Source organism: Notolabrus celidotus, chromosome 21, assembly GCF_009762535.1.
Source record: "Notolabrus celidotus isolate fNotCel1 chromosome 21, fNotCel1.pri, whole genome shotgun sequence".
NCBI lineage: Eukaryota > Metazoa > Chordata > Actinopteri > Labriformes > Labridae > Notolabrus > Notolabrus celidotus.
Window position 1 is genome coordinate 7,019,681 of NC_048292.1, and position 21,678 is coordinate 7,041,358.

At 39.5% G+C, this 21,678-nt stretch overlaps 1 protein-coding gene across 1 annotated transcript in view; it reads left to right on the forward strand.

The window, feature by feature from the left end:
* The first annotated feature begins 1,571 nt into the window (after positions 1–1,571).
* Positions 1,572–21,678, forward strand: part of LOC117804782 (calcium-activated potassium channel subunit beta-4-like) — a 28,122-nt gene continuing 8,015 nt past the window's right edge. The window contains exons 1-2 of the mRNA XM_034673140.1: positions 1,572–1,969; positions 5,317–5,487. Of these exons, the coding sequence (XP_034529031.1) occupies positions 1,805–1,969; positions 5,317–5,487 (336 nt within the window). The 5' untranslated portion in view covers positions 1,572–1,804. The remainder of the gene's footprint in view (positions 1,970–5,316; positions 5,488–21,678) is intronic.

Genomic DNA, 21,678 nt, shown 5'->3' on the forward strand with positions numbered 1-21,678 from the left:
GTCCGTCCCTGACAGAGAGTGAGAGTTAAGAGGATTATCTCATGCAGCGCGTAACAGACAGAGAACAACCGGCTGAAATAAAACACAAATCTGGATCGAGTCAGGAGGCCAGCGGGGCGAGCGAGCATCCCTCAACGTGTGGAGAGAAAGAGAGAGAGAGTTGCACAGCTTAGTCAAAAATGCGTGGATGAAAGACACCTGCTTTCCCTCTGATGTCCAACAGGGGGATGACTCCACTGGTCTGATTGTATAGAAGTCTATGAGAAGATGCTCCTGCTTCTCAGTTCACTTATACCCTGATGAGTTCATGGTCTCAGCCTTGAGTTTCAAAGGTGACATATTACGCTCTTTTTCATCAAAATATATTGGTCTAAGAGGTCCCCAAAACATGTCTTTAAAGTTTATGTTCAAGAAAACACTTTGAAATCAGATTTTGGCATGCCTGAAAAACTCTCTTCTTCAGCCCTGCTCAGAACAGTCTGTTTTCCCTCTGACCACGCCCCCTCAGGAAGTGGATGTGCCCTCGGCTCTCCAGCACGTTGATCTAATGTTTACATGTTGGCTGAATATACACGGCTACTCACAGACCTGCATTACATCAACCCTCTGAATCTGATCCAGAATCTGATCCTGACGGAGAGGCGCCTGCAGCAGGACCTTTCTGAACGATTGGTCACAGATTTAGTGTTTCTTGTTGTTTTATTTGTCAGTATGTCGACGTGTGTCTTGGTACACAGCTACGAACATGTAGCTATGTGGCTATGCTAACTAGCGCTCGCACTTATCCATGAAAAATAAAAATCATCCACTAGATCTTCAAATCTGCAGACATGGGGAGTAAAACCAACCTTTGTGTTTATTAAGACAGCCTACAACTAGCATGCCTCCCTCCTTAGCTCCTTGTTAGCACACGTGTGCAGGGAATGAAAAACGGAGGAGGGGTTGAGTTGTATTTTATACAGTCTATGGGCTGAACAAGCTCCGAGCTCTGACTTCCGTTACAGACCGGATGGCGTTATGACATATGAAAAACACTGAAAACTGAAATGGCTCGTGTCAGCACACATTTACAGAAAGGTGGAGAAATCAGAACAGGGGCAGAATGGATTTTTTTCATTTTCAGGGGGTTTGTAGACATGCCAGGGACACATATTTCAGGTAGAGAACCATTAAAAAGTCAATTTTGCATGATATGTCACCTTTAAGTCTTCGTCAATGCAGCATGATGATTATTTTCTAAATTATGGTCCCATTTTTATATTATAATATAGCAAAGTCTGAGAGTTACAGCTGATATGAACACTTTTAGAAGTAAAGGTATGAAGTAGAAGTGTAATCAAGCAGATAATGGGGATACTCAGTACAAACACAAAGGATGTGTTTTATAAAAGTAGCCTACTTACACTGTGTTGTGACTCCTTAAAGTTGAGGAGTCTAAGTATAAGTGTTTCTCATGAAACAGATAATTAAAATGTACAGAGTGTGAGACATAATGAGAGCAAACAGGATGAATGGAGCCAGCAGAGTATTAAATTCAGAGAGAGAGAGAGAGAGAGAGAGGAGGAGGAGAGGGAGGGAGTGAGTGAGGAAGAGGAGGGGTGAGGGCAAATGAAGCTGGGGAAGATGAAACAGATTTAGAGTCAGAAAGCAGCCGGTGTTCAAACTCAACAGTTCCTCAGCAGGAGCAAACAGCACCACCTCCTCCACCTCCTCCTCCTCGTCGTCCTCCTTCATCCTCCATCCATCCATCCATCCTCCTCCTCCTCTCCATGCCGGCGGAGGAGGTCTCCTCCTCGGGGCTGCCATGGCAAAGATCCGGGTGTCGTACGAGTACTCCGAGGCCGAGGACAAGAGCATCCGGCTGGGTTTGTTCCTGATCGCGTGCGGGATCCTCAGCCTCTTCATCCTCGGGTTCTGCTGGCTCAGCCCGACCCTGCAGAGTCTGCAGAGCAAGCCGGCGAACTGCACGGTGAGCCCGGCCACGAGCTTCGAGCAGTACAGCTCCAGCTGACAGAGCTCCGGAGCTCGTGTCCAGACTTTGTGTTATGGGCTGTAGTTTACCAAGTGAGGTAGTTTGTGAATTTAGTGAGTTGTTAGTTCCTGAACTTGTAGTAGTAATAGTTTTAGTCAAAATACTTGAGTTTTGATACATTTTAAGCAATCGGACTAACATTAAAGGAGTGTAACTTCATAAATGGTTACAATTGTGTCTTCAAAATAAATATTTGTATAATATTTTTTATAAAAATGGCAATTTTTGCCAGTAAAATCAAAGACAGAGCTATTTCTTTATATATATATTTTGTCATACGATGCAGTAGTGGCTCATAATACTGTAAACAAGCTTCCCTAGTTGTTAAAGTGCAGGATAATTGCAGTATTTTTAGTAGACTAATAATAGCTATTGCAGAATTATTACATTTTCAAAAAAAAAAATTGCACCACAAGGACTGATATATGCAAAAAACTGTTTGCTGCTTCATCTGTACTTGGCAGTGAATTTGTGGAGGCGTCTTTTTTTTTTTAGTATTTTTTTGTGGATTTGTTCCTGCTGAGATACCAATGTTGTTATCAACTGGTACTTTGACTATATTTTGCTGTCACTACTTAAGTATTTTACAAGAGGTACAGGGAATACAGCACAAATCACATTACTAATATGACTCACAAGTAAAAACAATTAAAAGATTAGCATCAAAATGTAAGATGAGTGAGGTATTTGAGGATTATGTGCAAAAAAAACTGTCTAGATAAATGATCAACAAAGTAACTACAGAGAGGAAGTAAAAATTTGAATTGCATCTAATCATAAATATAACATATTTTTATAGTAAAGTGCGTGATTGGAACAATCTATAATCTGTGTTTATCTCCTGGAGCCTCCTGTCCACAGCGAGGTGATAAATGAGACAATCCCTGACACAGATCCGTGCATCAGTGACAGACAGTGAAGGTGATCAGACCGTGAGATCTGACAGCACTGCTCACACTCAGCTGTCAATCATCAGTCAAAACTGGACGTCATCGCTGTTTTTTGTCTTATGAAGTGTCATCACTTTTTCTTCCTGCTGATTTATTGAAACAGTCGATCTCAGGGGATGGAAATGTGTTATTGATCCAGGCTGGAGTAAGTTGAGGTGAATCAGGGAGATATCAGGTAGTGTAATTTCTGGATGCTGTCATTTGATGTGTGTCAAAAACAAATATCTCTATTTAAATATGCATCATAAAAATGTTGAATAGTGGTCTATATTTTAGTCTGAGAAGTGCTCTGGTTTCTGTATGTAGTCTGAGAAGTATTGACCAATCAGGTATAGGAGGTGTTGGTGTATGCAGGAAAAAACAGTCTGTATGGAGAGCAAAAGCAGGCAAAACACAATCCACTTTAATCACAACTTAGCCCCCATCGGAGCTAACCTGACGATGCTTTATTTATCTCTATAAACAGATATCACACATGCAAGTGCTGACAATCTGTTTTTGATGCTTTGTCACTAAATTCAATCAGCGTTTAGATTTCCAGACTACCTTGAATGCATCACAAAAGATTGATCTGACCTCCATTCAACAAACCAACTATTTTAATAGTTGTTTTCTTCTCCTCTTGAGGACAGACCTGTCAAAGCTTGACTTTTTACTTTTTACCAATCTGTTTCATGATGTCAGCAAACTTATGACCCATTAATTAGAAGGAAATCAGAAAGAATTTATTTATTTTTTGGGTACATCCCGCCAAAGTGAGGCCTCTTTGTAGCTTCCTATTCACAGTGAAACTGAGACTCACTAGAAACAGATGAACGGGTGCTCCTCTTGTGGATGTAATGAACCAAGAAATGACTGGTTGGTTTTACAGGCACATCTTGAGGGGATGAATGTCACTTAACATTTGATCTGCACACATGCTCGCTTCTAAAGCTTGTAATTGGTCTGTTAACAATACAGTGCAAAAGTTGGCCAACATACTTAGAGGCGTATGGTCAACAGATGGTAGCCAATGGACTGCCCCATTTCTTTAAGAAAAATGTATCATCGATCAGAATATAATGAGACAAATCAGCCCATGATTTATTATATACCTTTAAATATGACGTACAGTTTGAAGTGGCATCCAGACATTCATCCTAGAATTAATAGAAAACTTACGCCTCACGTTTTCCTCTCAGGTTATTCATCTCTCTTCTGTGCTTTACGTCTCCCTGAAGAGTCTCTTTATGTAAAGATATGGCTCACTGAATGGTGCTATAGGCTTATGATTTTATTTAATGATTCATTAGGTCTGTTGTTCTGTTTCTCCCGTTGGAAATAACATAACGAATCCAATCAGTTTTCTTGTGTGCTACAGCCTGAAATTAAGTAATGAAAAACTGACAAGTGTGGATGAGGTTTCCATTGACTTATGGTTTGATTTAAAGCTATTTCATTCGTATATTTCAAGTTGATTCCTTCTATATAATAAAACAAAAGTAAATGCACCATAGATTTTAAATACTCTGTACTCCGTGTTTATGCACTGACAAATTGATGTTGTGGGTTCAATTTGTTCTATTCTAAGTTTGAAGGAATTAATCCGCAGTGTTATAACTTTCCTTTATTCGCCTCATGTAGCTGTCCTAAACATAACCTTTAGCGCTGACAGGACATTAAAAGCTTCAGGCTGTTTTTTATTAATTGAATGAGTTATTTAAATCTTCATGGTTGTCAATACAAAGCAGGTTTGTCCACCTGCAGGACATTTGGTTCCCTCAGTCTGCATCACTTCCCTCTGTGGATTATTAAAACCATTTGCACAGCGCTTTGGATCTTTCAGTGTTTTCATGACATGAATTACAGGCAGCCGGGGAGTCTGGTGCTCTCCTGGCTCGCTCCTTTCGCCGATGATGTATTCCTACCAGTTTGATTTATTCGGCTGTTAGCTTATTGCATCGTCCTGGAATAATGTCTGTGCATTTCAGAGAGTGGACGCCCTTAGTTGTTTTGGCTTTAAATCATCCAAAATCATGTGGTGCTTTGAGAGTCCACTCCGTCATTCACTAATCCACAGCTTAGTATAACATAAATCACATTATTAGGACTTTATTGCTGCTGTCGGACCTCCTGAGCGATGAAGAAATGTCCCACTTTTATCAAATCTGCATTGATTGATGGTTTATGACTGTGTGTCGGTATTTATGTTCATGCCTGCAGCATATTTCAGTCCTGTAATGAGAATGTTTCTAACTTACCAGCAGTCTTGAAGTCAAAGCAGTCTTAGCAAGTGGTAGATTCCCCAAAAAATCAAAGATAGTTGTAGTTAATTGTTGTCTTTCCTCCCTGCAGGTGGTGTCGGTGTTGCGTCCAGAGGAGATGTTCGAGTGTGTGTTTACGTGCGGTACGGACTGTAAGGGAACGTCCCTTTATCCCTGCCTTCAGATCTTCGTGAACAACTCGGAGTCAAACTCAGTCGCTCTGCTGCACTTTGACGAACAACAACTGGTCCTCAACCCGAAGGTACAACAACACAACAGGCTTTATTTTTCACTGATGCGTTTAACATAGGAGTCTTATCAGATTGACCCAAACATTGCTTTAGCTGATGAGTGTATATAACTGCTGTTATGACCAATTAGGATCAAGTATTTAACACAGCTGGGTGATAAATAGAAAAACACAATCTACAAAATATATGAGACAAATTTTTGAATTATACATACTCTTGTCTTGGGATGTGAGTGTGTGCCTGTATCTGAGCTGCAGTGGAGCCACCCACCACTAGCGGGGGCTGTAGCTTTGGTTGACTACTACTGCCATTATGCTATACTACCATAGACTGTATAAATAATGGACATAGTATCCGTGGCATCACCTATCTGTTCCTGAGCACTGTTTTGAAGCCAATGTCGGCGGCAGCAGCCATATTGGTAATGCTGAACTCAACCAAACTTAGTGTGAGATAAAGAGGCGGGGTTTGAGCCTCCTAGCCAACAGCTATGTGTTCCCGCCTGTCAATCAAGTCAGTCACGTCCTTATTTGAGCAAAAATGTAATCTTAATATCTTCTGAATCGTCGTGCTTTTAAAAAATTAACCCCCCTAAGCCATTTTTTTAACCAGGCTGTAAACATGTTTATTAATGCTGTAAAGATCGTCCTTTTTTGAATTGGTGTGTATGTGGTTTCTGGTGTTTCTGCAGCCAGCCTTAAGTGGACACTCGTTGAACTGCAGTTTATAGCACTTTCGCATGGGCTTCATATTTAGAGACCGGAGGTTGCCGCTTGAATACTCCCTGGATCTAAACTGGCACAGATGACAGCTGGTATCTTGTGGTGTTATGTGGTTTGTCATTGTTTTGATCTAGGAAAATGAGTTAAAGTTAGATGTGGACTATGTCAGGTTAAACTGGTGTGTAACCACTCAACTGGAGCCAGCATGTGGACATTAACCTGTAAGGAGGACTGAAGGCTGGTGGTGCTAGCTCTACTATCCCTAGCAACACTCAGCAAACCAGTTGCTTAATCCCAAACTTTGTGATCCTGTGTTTAGCTGTGTTACATAAATAGAGCTCCATTTTGACTGTTTTCTGAGTTTTGGAATTCAAGTTTATGTTCAAACAACCAGGAAATTGACCACTTTGCACATTTAGTATCGCACATGAAAACCATGTGCTTGCATTTAAGTCAACCATACACTTTGTGCACTGAGCAATTCAAATTTGACTTGTTGCTTATTAAATTCACATAATAAATGATGAGCAGAAGCAGCCTTCAGGACAGTAACCAAACACAGAGAAATAAATGACTTAAAGCTTGTTAGATTAATTAGAAAATTGAGATAATAGATTATAGGGAACAGAAGACGGCAGCTTATCAGAGTTAAGTTAATGAATTTCCTGAATAGAAATGAAATAAATTAACCTAAAGCATCTCCATGCATGAAGGGATATAACTTGATATAATTCATTTGACTGATAGGAATGGTGATGGTGCTTGAATCCCATTTTTTTCCAAGGGTTAAATGTATCAAGAAAAACAGGAAAGTCAAAGTTTAAGCATCTCATCCAGGGAAATGTGAGCGCAGCATCAATCTGGTGAATTAAATGTTGTTATTCTCAATGAATGAGTGTCAGCAGAGTTTCAGTCTGATGTTTTTTTGTTTCTCAGCTGCCTGAACAGAAATAGAACGAACAAGACAAAACAAGACCCTCAGTGTGTGAACGAAGCACTTAAAGCACCATTAACAAACAGCTGACAGTAAACACACCACAGCTGATGCAGAGAGTGTGTGCAAGTGTGTGTGCAGTCTCAGCTGCTGCAAAAGCACAACTCTAAACACACTGTCATTGGTCTAGGATTGGTTTTCTGGTTAGGATTCCTCTTCCTTGTTACAATGGAGGAACATTTTGTGTTAGTCTGTCTTGGTAAACACGACACAGAGACAGCTCAGTAATGAATTTGTTCATCACTGATGAGGTCTGCTTGATAGTCCCGATCATCCTAAAGGTGTTGGATCGGGGAGTTCAAGTGAGGGAAGGAAAAGTCAGTGTCAACATGCGTGTGCTTCAGTCCTGATGTTCCTTGTAACCCCTTCACATCATGACGCCATGTTGGCTGCCTTAAAGATGAAGATGCTCGCTCTGTTTGCTGCACAGCGTTTTTGGATTTTGGAAACTGTCGGTGATATTTACATGCTGACACATCCTTACAAGTGATGTTTTGTGGTTGCTGAGTCACATGCAGGGTCCAACAAGCTGACACCTTGTCAGCACAGTGATTGCATTGCAAATTAGTTGTAATTATAGCTAAAAGGAAAATGTAAGAGCACTGTTTTCCTACAGTGAGATGACATTACTTTGAGCTTATTACAACAAATAACCTTATTGCATTTGTGCTTCATACAGTGACCCCTTCGGTGTTCCCCAAACATAGACAATACCTGGATGGACAGCCCGAGAACGTTTCCAGCAGCTTAAAGGACATGTTACATTTTCCTCTGTCTCTGCCATGTGCAATCAATTAACTAGATGATCTATTGTTGCTCTCTGCCCCTTGCATCTCATAACCTGCAGAGCATGTGTAAGGCGCTGCAGGTGATCAGAGAGAGAGAGGTACTTCAGTATGTCCCTCCAGTTAATGCATTCACTCAAGTGTGTTAATATCATCCTGAACAAGCCCCATCTATACACGCTTCACCTGTTGTTGTGATTTAATATCCAGAAGGAGAACATTAGTACATTGGAACATTTCAAAACTTGAGTTGTCTTATTTGGGTGTCTATGTGTCAACTTTTTTTTGCCACAAGCCCTTGCAGGACTCTTGGATCTTGCTAATTGTGGTTTTCTTGACTGTTTTGAGAGTGACTAACTTCCTTTAAAACTTGTGGCTTTTAAGGTTTTGTAGACCTTTAGTACTTTTACAAACTTGCTTACTAACATGGTTAAAGCTAGCTGCAGCTTCAAAATGCTCACTGCCAACATTTCACTCTGATTAGGGCTGATCGTGCTTCTGTGATTGGGGCATATTTTCTACTACTGCTAACACTGGTATCGCAAGTGGCTTCAGGGCTCAGAAGATAGACGTAGCATCTCCTCAACACCTACCATGAGGGATATTTTAGCTTCACTTCAAGTTGGCTCAAGGTGGCTGTGGGTAGAGTCGGTCGTCTATCAATCGGAAGGTTGGCGGTTTCTGCATCCCGGATCCCAGCTCAGGCAGTCACATGTCGCAGTGTCCTTGAGCAAGACACTGAACCCCAAATTGCTCCCGCTGTTGTTCAGCAGTGTGCTAATACTGATGGTCCCTTACATTAGCAGCCTCTACCATCAGTGAGTGCTTGAGTGTGAATGGGTGAATGGGACGAGTAGTGTGTAAAAGCACTTTGAGTTGTTAGACAGACTAGAATAGTGCTATATAAGTACAAGTCCATCCATCCATCCAAGACATCCATCCAACTATTCCTCATGATGGGCTCTGACAGAGTCTGAGCAGTAGGGATCGTCCAGTGGAGCTGTGGTGTTCATGTCCTGCCCCTTCCTCAGACTAAAACACACTTTTAATTTGTTGATGAAGCATTCATGATCCCTCAGGTGGGTCCAGTCTACAGCAGAGCAGACATTTGTGTCAGTTTGAGGCAGACACTCATGGTTATGGAAAGTTCAATGACTCTTGTGTTAATGTTTCTGACATTTCCTCTCATTGTTCCTCCTCTACTCTGATAATCTGGTGGACATAGCACTGCAGGAGCCTCATTGGTCAACAGAGCTGTCAATCATGATGTCACATACCCTCACTTTTACATCAAATAACTAATTCAAACTAATGTAGCATGATAACTAACTGTTATGACAGAAACCACGTTTGAGAAACTTTTAATTGACGTGTATTTTCATTTTATGGTTTGACCCATGTCCCATCTGTTCATACGGGGGAGGCGGGCCTGAGGATCTATGCTGTCAATAGAGGGTGCTCTAAATGTTTTGGCTCCACTTTTTGGGAGCTGGCATGTTGTCCATCTTTATGTTTTATGATTCCATTTGATAGGTCTGTTCCTGAGCTGATATTCAGCTCCTTGACTTTATCAACACAGGATGATTTTGTATTGGATTGAGCACAGTGCCAAACCTGGTCCAGAGCTTGAGATCAGGAGACTGGGTGCTGTTGTAGCTGCACAGCCAGGGCTGTGGCTCCACTATCACAAGTCCTTCTGGCAAGTCCTGATGTCCACGTACTATTGGCCTTGTAGCATTAGAGTCAATGTCCGTCCATGTGTCTGTTTGTGGGACGTCTTCCTCCTCTAATCTTCCTCGTCTTCGGTGCACGTCTGGGTCGTTGCTACAGCAACCGAGTAAATATAGAGGGGAGAGACAGCGCGTCATCCATGCCCCTCAGTTACCATGGCAACTGCAGTGGAGCTGATGTGTAGAGACACACAGAGAGAGAGAGAGGAGTCACGCTTCATTCAAAAATCCCTTAAACGTCCAAACAGTGAGAGAGGTTTAATATGAGGACGATACACCGTGTCTCCCAGCAGCTCTGTGACCTTTCAAACACAGCTAATTAGGGAGAGAGGTGGAGGGAGGGGGGGGGTACACATCACACAGAGCATTTTGAAGCTCCGCCCACTCCACGTCTTGATTTTTGAGAATGAAAACATCATCAACATGCTGCTAAAAGGTCAAACCCTGGGCTCTGTTAGTCCGAAGTGTCACGTTGTTGCTTGTTTTTGTTGCACCGAGGCAAAAAAAGAGCAACAATAAAACAAAAAAAGTCGCCTCTTGGTTGCCCCCTAAAAATAAAACATGATCCAGTGTCCTTTGCAGAGGTCCAAAGTGCAATAAAATGATACACAGAGCTCTCTAGGGAGTCATATAATAAAAGCATTTTAATATCGAAGCCTGTGTCTGCTGTTTCTGGAGGATAAAAATATAATCCTTCAAAAATAACCTAGAAGAGGAGCAGGAGTCAAGTTTTCTCTCAGGTCAGTTGGATTAAAACAAACCGAAAGGTCAATATTGAGTCTTTGCACAAAGACTCAGATTCAGGGTCTGGATTTAAGTACCAGAAGATTTTGGTTTTTGTTTGTAGTGCATTCCCAGTCTGAGTATTTTTGACCATCAGGTGTCAGCAGGCTTTGGTGTGTGCAGGTAAACTGTCTGTATGGAGGGCAAAAGCAGGCAGAACACAATTCACCATAATGACATTTTGGCTCCTATCAGCAGGAATCTGAGGAGGATTTGTTAAGGCCTGAAATAGTTGGCAATCGCTCCCAGAGGCACAAGATGTCTTTAGACCAAATTATTATAATTTAAATGTTGTATAATTAATCCTCAGGGGAGCTAAAAGACTGATCCAAATTCTGTAGAGATCTATTAAAGAGTTGAGGAGACATTTCATCAAAAAGGACAAATATTAACCTCATTGTGGCGTTAAAAGCCATCAGAAAACCACCAAAATAAGTGTGAATCATCTTTTGAGGACAAGGAACTCATGTGCAAAATTCAATTTCCATTTTTTAGCCAGAGTTATATTAGTAATAGTATTATTTACAGTGAAGCTGAGACTAATCAGAAACAGATAAACAGGTGCCCTTTACGAAATCACATCATTTATTTTGCGGACATATCTGGACCAAGCGGCAACCTCCGGCCACAAGAATTGAAGCCAATGCAGAAGTAAAAACCTAATAATAGTAATCGCCTCTTCACCTCACACTCGCTCGACAGCAGTTATGTTGAGTTCAACATTTCCAATATGGCTGCCAACGACGATTGGCTTCAAAACAGCGCTTCAGAAACAGATGGGTGACGTCACGGATACTGCGTCCATTATTTATACAGTCTATGATCTGGCAGGCAAATCAGCTTTCACTTTTAGAAAGATTATGAATTCAGGACCTTTACCTTTAACAGAGTATGTTTCTACTGTATACCTCTACTTTTATTTTGCAGTAAAGATCTGAGTCTTTCCAACAACCCCAACAAATCCATCGCTGATTAAAACTGATACTTTAGGGTTAACAGATGCTGTAAAAGTAATGAAAATATGTTTCCCTTTTAAAACCTGTGTGACCTTTGGCTACAGAATAGTAAGAGAAACACACACACACACACACACACACACACACACACACACACACAGAGTCAGAGTTAATTGCAGTTGTGTCTGAAGTATCCATGTGCTCTCTATAACAGCTGGCTGCAGACAGATGAAGTTAATTGGCGTTCTGTCTATAGGGGGCGATTAGTTAATGGAGCGCCTGTGGACCCAATGACTGACATGACATTAACACACACACACACACACACACACACACATTCACATGGGAAATATAAAGATATAAAGACAATCAAATTAAGTTAAATTAAATAATGACATTAAAAAAAAAGAGAAAAATAAACAAACTTGGACAAATGTGCTGTTAGTAGCACTGACTATGGGAGGACATTCTTTACTTTATTTAGGGAGGACGAGCAGCATCAGCACGTTGATAAAACCCTATTATAGTGGACACACACCCAGTAATACACAAACACGCACACACACAGTAATACACACCTCTGAGTCTCTCTGGTTTATTGAGGTCAGGAGTTCATTTCATTTTTTAGAGGAAAAAAAAACCCTGAAGCTGAGAAAAGAGAGAATGCCTGGAAGAAAAGAGTAAGTGGACCAGCAGAGTTTGCAGTGTGTGTGTGTGTGTGTGTGTGTGTGTGTGTGTGTGTTTGGGCCCTCACACCATCCTAGTCTCTGAAAAGAAACAAATCAGCCGCTGTATCAGATACAAACTCTGACTTGCAGCTTTAATTAACATTCGACAAGCACATTGAGCAGAGTGTGGACATTGGTTCTTGTACTCGTGTGTGTGTGTGTGTGTGTGTGTGTGTGTGTGTGTGTGTCTGTGTCTGTGTGTAAATGCAGCAGAGTGTTCTTTGGATTCAGTGGGTGTGAAAGCAAATATGAGAGTGTCTCACTGAACATGTTTCTCTGTTCTCTGTTGTCTTTTATCTTGTTTAAATCTTTGAAGGTGACACTTTCACACGACACTTCACAAGATACAAAGCCCTGCAGAGTTTTCTGTTTCCCAACAACGTAAGATGTTGTGAAAAGTACAGACTCTTATTTCAGTCGTTTTCTCCAATTATCACTTTCATAAATAGCGACTGAAAAAAAAAAAAAATCTTGTAAAGATGAGGTCAGAGAGGGTCAGACTGCGGCTAGTTTTCTATATTGGACCAATCGTCAATGTTGACTTTGTGCATTTACACCAAGTTACTGAACACTTTATGACTTCACATTTTTTATGCCTATGATTTTGTTACTTTACATTTTCGTTTCTTTGTTTTCATTTCTTTACGTTTTGTTACTTTACGTTTTCATTACTTTATGTTTTCATTTCTTTACGTTTTCATTTCTTTACGTTTCGTTACTTTACATTTCATTTCTATATGTTTTCATTACTTTAGGTTTTGTTACTTTATCTTTTCATTACTTTACGTTTTAATTTCTTTACGTTTTCATTTCTTTAGGTTTTCATTACTTTATGTTACTGTACGTTTTTATTACTTTGTTTTCATTACTTAAAATTTTCATTTATTTTTGTTTTCATTTATTTTTGTTTTCATTATTGCACGTTTTGTTACTTTATGTTTTCATAACTTAATTTTTTTTACTTTACGTTTTCATTACTTTACGTTTTCATACTTTACGTTTTCGTTACTTTGTTTTCATAACTTTACATTTTCATTACTTTACGTTTTCATTACTTTACGTTTTCATTACTTTGTTTTCATAACTTTACATTTTCATTACTTTACGTTTTCATTACTTTACGTTTTCATTACTTCACGTTTTCATTACTTTACGTTTTCAATACTTTATGTTACTGTACGTTTTTATTACTTTGTTTTCATTACTTTACATTTTCATTTCTTTTTGTTTTCATTTTTTTTTGTTTTCATTATTGTACCTTTTGTTACTTTATGTTTTCATTACTTCATTTTTTATACTTTACGTTTTCATTACTTTACGTTTTCATACTTTACATTTTCGTACTGTATTTTTACTTACTTTGTTTCATTGCTTAATCTTCTGTTACCTCACATTTTAATCCATAAATTCTGTTTTATTACTCTCATTACTTTGAGTAACGTTTTTGACATTTCATGACTTTACATTTCTTATCTATACCTTTCATGACATTACATTTGTAACTTGACATTACGTTTTATTACTAAGTTTCATAACTTTATTGTTCATTATCAATCCGTTTTGTTACATCATGTGTCACTGACTACATACATTTTTGTATTGCAACATTTTTTGACTTAACTATTTCTCACATTGCATTTTTTAACGTTACTTTACGTTTCATTATGTTTTGTAACTTTTATATTGTTACTAAACGTTCTGTTACTCCACAGTTATGCTACACTTTGTTGCTTTAATTTAACTTTAACATTTTGTAATGCTAACTTTAATTACTTCAACATTTACCTATCATCATCCACTTAAGTTAACAACAAACATTAAACTGTTTATATGTAACGTTAATTACTTAGTGCAAGAATATGATCATGTTCTTGCTGCTGGCGTATTTGATGCGTTAAGGTTGAGACTGTACTGTTTAAAAAATATCAGCTATGTGACTAAAAAATGGTAAATTTAAAACTGTTGAAATTTTTTTCTTCAGAAATGTCTGATGTTACCAATAAGAAGGAAGCGCAATATTTATTTTCATTTTCTACATTAAAAAAAAAACAGGGGAGAAATGTTTATGCATTGAGTTCTGTGTGAGTGTGTTTGCAGTTTATCGCTCTGAGTTCATAATGTTCCTTTGGCCTTCTGTCAGACATAACTTACTGCTTACACTCGCATACACACAAACACACACACACACACACACACACACACACACACACACACACACACAGATATATGCACATAATACTAATGTAGCCAGCCCAGCTTCGCCAGGCAGACTCCATTAAACTAGAACTGGATTGAATGGTGAGTCAGTCAGTGAGTGTGTATTTTATTTAACCACACACACGTCTTAAAGGTGACATATCATGCAAAATTGACTTTTTAATGGTTCTTTACCTGAAATATGTGTCCCTGGCATGTCTACAAACCCCCCAAGAATGAAAAAAATCCATTCTGCCCCTGTTTTGATTTCTACACCTTTCTGTAAATGTGTGTGAAACGAGCCGTTTCAGACTTCCGTGTTTTTGTTACGTAACAACAATATCCGGTCTGTCACGGAGTCAGAGCTCGGAGCTTGTTCAGCCCATAGACTGTATAAAATAATACTGAATCCCTCCCCCGTTTTTCATTACCTGCACAAATATGTGCCAACAAGGAGCTTAGGAGGGAGGCATGCTAGTTGTAGGCTTTCTTAATAAACGCAAAGGTCGGTTTTACTCCCCACGTCTGCAGATTTGAAGATATAGTGGATGATTTTTATTTGTCATGGATAAGTGCTAGCGCTAATTAGCATAGCCACATAGCTATATGTTCATAGCTGTAGCTGTAGCTGTAGCTGTAGCTGTGTACCAAGACACACGTCGACATACTGACAAATAAAACAACAAGAAACACTAAATCTGTGACCAATCCTTCATAAAAGGTCCCGCTGCCTTTCTGGCAGAGGTCGGGTTTACTCCCCACGTCTGCAGATTTGAAGATCTAGTGGATGATTTATCATGGATAAGTGCTAGCGCTAGTTAGCATAGCCACATAGCTACATGCTCGTAGCTGTGTACCAAGACACACGTCTACATACTGATAAATAAAACAACAAGAAACACTAAATCTATGACCAATCCTTCAGAAAGGTCCTGCTACAGGCGCCTCTCCGTCAGGATCAGATTCAGAGGGTTGAAGTAACGCGATCTCTGAGCAGCCGTGTATATTCAGCCAACATGTAAACATTAGATCAACGTGCTGGAGAGCCGAGGCACATCCACTTCCGGAGGGGGCGTGGTCAGAGGGAAAACAGAGTGTTCTGATGAGGAATGAAGAAAAGGACTTTTCAGGCATGCCAAAATCTGATTTCAAAGTGTTTTTTTGAGCATAAACTTTAAATACATGTTTTTGGGACCTCTTAGACCAATATATATTGATGAAAAAAGCATGATATGTCCCCTTTAACATACACAGATCGGCTCTCACTGTATTTTCCCAGAGTGCTGTTCTCCCTGCACCTAATGACCACATCCTGAGGCGTGTATGAGGAAGTGTGTGTGTGTGTGTGTGTGTGTGTGTGTGTGTGTGTGTGTGTGTGTGTGTGTGTGTGTGTGTGTGTGTGTGTGTGTGTGTGTGTGTGTGTGTGTGTGTGTGTGTGTGTGTGTGTGTGTGTGATTTCATGAGTGCTGAACTCTTAACAATACCAAAGCTGCTTTGGCTTTAAAAGTAATATCTCTCCATACACACACACACACACACACACACACACACACACACACACACACAGCTCTCCAGATGTTATGGTTATGGTGTGGATTACTTTCCATCATTTCAGAGCTGTGAGGTTTGTTAGTTGTGTTGCAGAGGTTTTGTTATGACACAAATTTAATTATTAACAGCACAACATCTTTTAATATTGTGCTTTTTGTGTGTCAGTTCTAGTGACTTCTTAAGGTTTTTACTGACCTCCTACATGTCCCATAATCCCTTTAAACCTTTAACTGCACAGTAGGGGCTGATAACTTGTTGCTTTCACGCTTGAGGAAGTCAAATATCGACTTACCTCCAGCTTCCATACTCAGAGTTGTGCAGCTCGCAGGACGTCTTGTACTGATGAAAACCAGGTTATAGCTCCTTTTCTACCTCAGTATGGTTGAAAGAGATGTCGGTTTTGTAGGAGCAATGTTTGCTGAATAGTTTTTGACACTTCAGGCTGAATCTGTGAAAATATTTCCAAGTGCACAATGTGACAAGTGTTCCCTTGCAGTAAGCGCTCTCACTTGCTGTGAGGAGTTTTTAACTGATGTTGAAATGTCTCAACACTCAACAAGATTAGTTATTTCCTTATAAAGAATGTTAGTCCTTATGCTCAGGTTAGATTTTCTGTGAAAAAAGGAAGTGTTGGTATTCGGCGCTCAGCCTGAAGTGTTGGTGTTTTAGAAGTCTGCTGGTAAAGTTATGCAGAGATAATTAAGTTAGAAACCTTCTGTACCTTCTGTAAGCATACTAACAGTAATAATCACAGTTTATAAAGTTTAGTCATTGTTATGTTACATTTAATAATTACCTCATGACTCTTCATCCTGCAAAAAAATGTCTTAAACAAAGAAAAGTAGTGTTAGAAAGTCGCTGTATATGCCATAACAAATGCACACTATTGCAAGAGCTGCATCTTTACCACAGTGGCTGATGGTGCTCATGGGAAATGCAGTCTTCATTAGTCTTCAAACACTACCAATATCCTCCACAGGGGTCTCCAGAATCAACACAACACGAAACTCCTCACAGTGCCTTTTGTTAATATCTTTATATCTGCCTATGATTGAAACTAGGAAGTCACTTGAATGAAAAGTTACTGCAACATTTTGAACATTTTTTCCTTCATGTCCCTGAAGCGTCCCCTGACATTTCTGTGTCCTCTGAGTAAATTATATTCCCTGACCTTCTATGGGAGATAAACAAATTGCCTTAATTATGGATGCCACCAACGATTGATTACTTCATCTTTTACTCAGCCACATATTTTCCATTAAAGGATTCAACTTCAAAAATCAAGAATACAAGACCTTACATGCAGAAATATTCATTTTAAAATCATATGAAGTAAAGGAAACTGCATATTTCATAAGCCAATGAAGGTTTGCAGCTTTTGCAGGACAAAATGGTGAACTGATAGACTGTCAATCAATCATCTGATGAGTTTATTGTTTCAGCTCCGAAGTCAATGATAAGCCGAAAATAATAGCAATCACTTTAATATCACTGTCAAATAAGAGTTTTAAGTGTTGGCTTGAAACTCTGATAATAAAAAACAAAATAAGCATCCCATGATAAGACATTTAGTGATTATTTAGCCAGAAGCACTGATCGATTACCTGCAGATTTACTTCAAGAGTTCTGCAGAAGGATAAATCTGACTTTTCCTGACTATAAAGCAGCTTAAATCAACTTTCTCTTTCCACTTTTTTCACATAAAGCTCTAAATCATGTGTTGTCAGCTGTGAAATGATGCTCCGGCAACTGAAAAGAGACAGACAGAGTCAGAGGAAGGAAGGGAGGAGATGAAGGCAGGTGGGTGGTTTCACTCAGCCAATTACTTGCCGAGTAATTTCCTCATTTATGACTTAATTATATTATGAATATAAATGACACGAGCGGCGGGTAACCACAGGGCAGCACTGCTCTGTGGCTGAGACACCAGCTTCCTCTAAACTTCCACCACCATTTTATCATCAAAAATGAATCAAACTAATCATTAATAATGTCCTCACTGTGCAGGCATTGTTTTATAATATCTCTTTTAATACTTTAGGGGGATATTTAGACCTTGTTAGTTTAGAAATACAGCCATAAATCAGCTGGAAAGGTCAGCAGAAAGAGCGATTAATTTATGTAAGCAAGGGGAAACACTAATGTAATAACTGAGGACTGTGTGTGAGTGTGTGGGTCTGTGTTTGTGAGTGAGTGAGTGAGTGTGTGTGTGCTGATATCTTAAACCAATTAACCATAATGAGGCAAAGCTTCTGGAGCTCCAGGATGTCAGGGGGGCTGTCAGAGACTCTCTGCCCAGCTAGGAGCCTCTGTGTCCCCCTGCGTCAGTCCCCTCTCTTAATTAAGACCTGTGACATCCTCCAGTAGTAAGACTTAGTCTAATTTAGTCGATCAGGACTTTGTAGCTTATATTTTGCTGCTAGAAGTATTAAGAGCTTTCACTTAAGTAAAAGTTTTACATAAATACAAATATAAGAAATATTTTGTGAATTTGTGAAAAGAATAGAAATACATTTAAAAGTGAAATATCATGATAGCTAGCTTGCGTGTTTGCTATTAGCTCCCTAATTTAAGTACATTTAACCAATTCTACCTCTGTTCTATACAACCATAGCTTGGCATGTTGTTAGCTTGCTAGTGTTAGCAGTTTGCGCCCTAGCTTGGGTATATTTGCCGCTAATGTCTATTTCATGCTACCATAGTTTAGCAATATGATTTGACAAGCTCTCTAACACTCTCTAACTTTTAGGCTGTTTAGCCGGTAATGTCTCTGTCCTATGCTAGCCAAGCATGGTGTTAGTTTGCTAGTATATTTGTAGCTCCCTACCATTAACGTTTAGCTTTTAATGCTTTCTTTCAATGCTAGGTAAACAGGGTGATAGCTAGCTAATGTGTTAAGAGTTAGCTTCCTAGCTTTGGGTGTACCAAGCTCATGACAACTCTGTTTTTTTACAAGCATAACAGTGTTAGATGGCAACCATGATAGCCTCACTAGCCTTAAGTATTTAACTGACAAAATCTCTGTTCTATGCTAGCAATGATTGTTATTAGGCTAGTGTTTTAGCTGTTGGCTCCATAGCTTTAAGAATGTTTAACTAATAACTATTCTGTTTAAGCATGTTAGCCAGCTAATGTGCTAGCGGGGAGCTTCCTAGATTTGAGTGTGCTTTGCATTTAGTGCTCCTGTTCTATGCCAGCTAGCATTGGTTTATCCAGCTTGTACATTTCTTTCTTTCCACCTTTTGTAATTTGATATACACATTTTTTTTTTCCTAAGTACAAATGCGATAAGTTAGATAAGATAAGCTTTAATTGCTCTGTTTTTAGTCCTTTAAAACACTTTGAATTGCTCTATGCATGAATACATAAACTTGTCTTTCTTGGCTTAGCATGAATGTTAGCTGACTAGCGGGTTTGCTGTTTGCTCCATGTCTACAGTATTTCACACACTATCCCCGTAAACTCACCTACCTTGTAGCACAGAACATTGCAGTACATTTTTTAGTTTTATTGTGAAACCTCTTCATTCTTTTCTCCCTCAATCTGCTGATTTTTGAACTTACAGCAGCTCAAAGTTCACATCCTAATTTCTCTCTTCACTGATCCATCAGGACAACTTGTCTCTGTGCTGTCAGCCTGTCAGGACATGATTGATGCTCATACACTCACAGTTAATTGTGTTGTTCTCTGTGTGTGTGTGTGTGTGTTTTGTTGCAGTGGGAAACCTTCGTCATTATGGACAGTACGTCTTTGAATTTTAGTTGACAAAGTTTTGACTTGGAGTTGCCAAAAAAAAGGTGACTCTGTTTGTTGTGTTGAGTGATAAAGAAAGAGACTGGGCAAACTTTTAGAGATATGTTTGTTCTATTAGAATCAACCATATGTGTAGATGATTATTGCAGCTGGTGTTGATAGACACTCAAGTTAAATTATAAGCTGCATGGAGCCTTCAGGTTGCTTTTAAAAAAAATGCAGGAAGAAGAGTTATTACCTTTGATAAGCTTGTGCTGAAGAGCTTTGAGTTGCACTTCCCCAAAAGGCCACTAGGTGTCGCTTAAAACAAACTGTAGCACTTTTTAAAAAACAAAACACTTTCATTGCAGATAACCAGATGTTTGTGGTCCAGTAGCTCCTCTGTCTGCTCTCACATTTGTGCTCGCTAACTGTCATTATTTCCCAACTCTCAAGCCCAGCCTGAGACCACATAACGTTTTTACCACAGTGTCAACTGGCAGAGTGGAAATGTGTTGGATGTCCTTTCTGTGGCTTGATTGGATAAGACATGTGTGATCATGTTGTCCCTGGGTTTGTTGTTGGAGTTTTTGAGGTTGAATCGCAGTTGTTATCAGAGTTTGACCAATCAGAATCAAGTATTCATCACAGCCTGGTAATTAATAAGAAAGGCGGGTAATAAGGAATCATAAAAGCTTCAAAATACTTGACACTTTTGTCACTTTTTCTTGTTCTTACTGAATTTATTCCTTCTAAGAGGAGCAGCAGTTTTGTAAAAACAAATCTCTAAATCACTGGAGATGGATCAGTCTGTCTCTGCTCTGAATATCAAACACCTGAAGTGACAGAAACACCTGAGAGCAGAATTTAAATCAGGGTCAACGGCTGTCTATTCTTCTCCTGCAGCATGTGAAGACATCAAATGTCAATGCACACACTCCACATTGATCTCATTTAGGACATTTATTAAGGACCAGAACACACACACAAATGCACATACATGCACATAATTGTAACCCCAGCTTGTTGGCATAGAAACCGCAATCATCCGGCGATCAGGGCGACCCACTTGTGATGTCACGGGGCGAGGCGTGTGTGATTGGCCGGATGATGAATGGTGTTGAGGGATGAATGGATGCTTAGCTTGGCCAGAGAGAAAGAGAGAGGGGAAAGGAGAGTGATGCTTGCACTACCTGCACTAATCTGGACGGGGTGCAGTCATGCAGAAAAAAACAAATCCAGTGGAGATGTGATCTGACGTGAGCTCATAACATTGTTTACAGCCGGGTGGAAATAAACAATGTCTGTTCAGCACTTAAAGTGTCACATTTATCTATGTAAGCGTGAAAGAAAGAAAACATGTCCTGATGTGTGAGAAAAAGAAACAGATTTATGCTCACATTTCTCTCTTGATATGCTCCACAGAGGCACCTGTGGATAAATTAAATCCTTGTTCTGCCTTAATGGCTCCTGCAACCTGTCTAGACAGAGAAAAGAGGTTCATGGGGAGCATTTGTACCTTTAAACTTTGGTCCAAACTGGACTCATTCTTTATTTTTCATGCCTTGCATACCCTGCAGATCTTTACAACCTACTTAAATGACCCTGTTTTTTGGGGGGTAGCACCAAAAGCCATTTTAACCTTTGGCTTTGATTTAGGGTACCTTTAATATCTCATCAAGGTACCCTTAAAGCTACACATTAGGGTTCCCTGTTCTTAGGCAGCCCTTTAATTTCTGCTTTACAATACCCTTTAGACACTGTTTCTCGATATCCTTTATCAACTGTTTCTAAGTAACGATCAAGTGTCTGTTTTGTGGTACCCTTTGGCTGTTTTAGCTTCTTCTCAAGGCACAATTTATTGCATGTTTTAGAAAACCCCTTTGTGAGCTGTATGGGTGTCTGACTCTGTGTACATGCTAACCAAAAAACATTCTTAGGCTACATTGAACAAGATAAGAGGGTACAAAGAAACAGTGGCTAATTGTGATCTTGACACAGAGACTACAAAGTAATTGTATATAG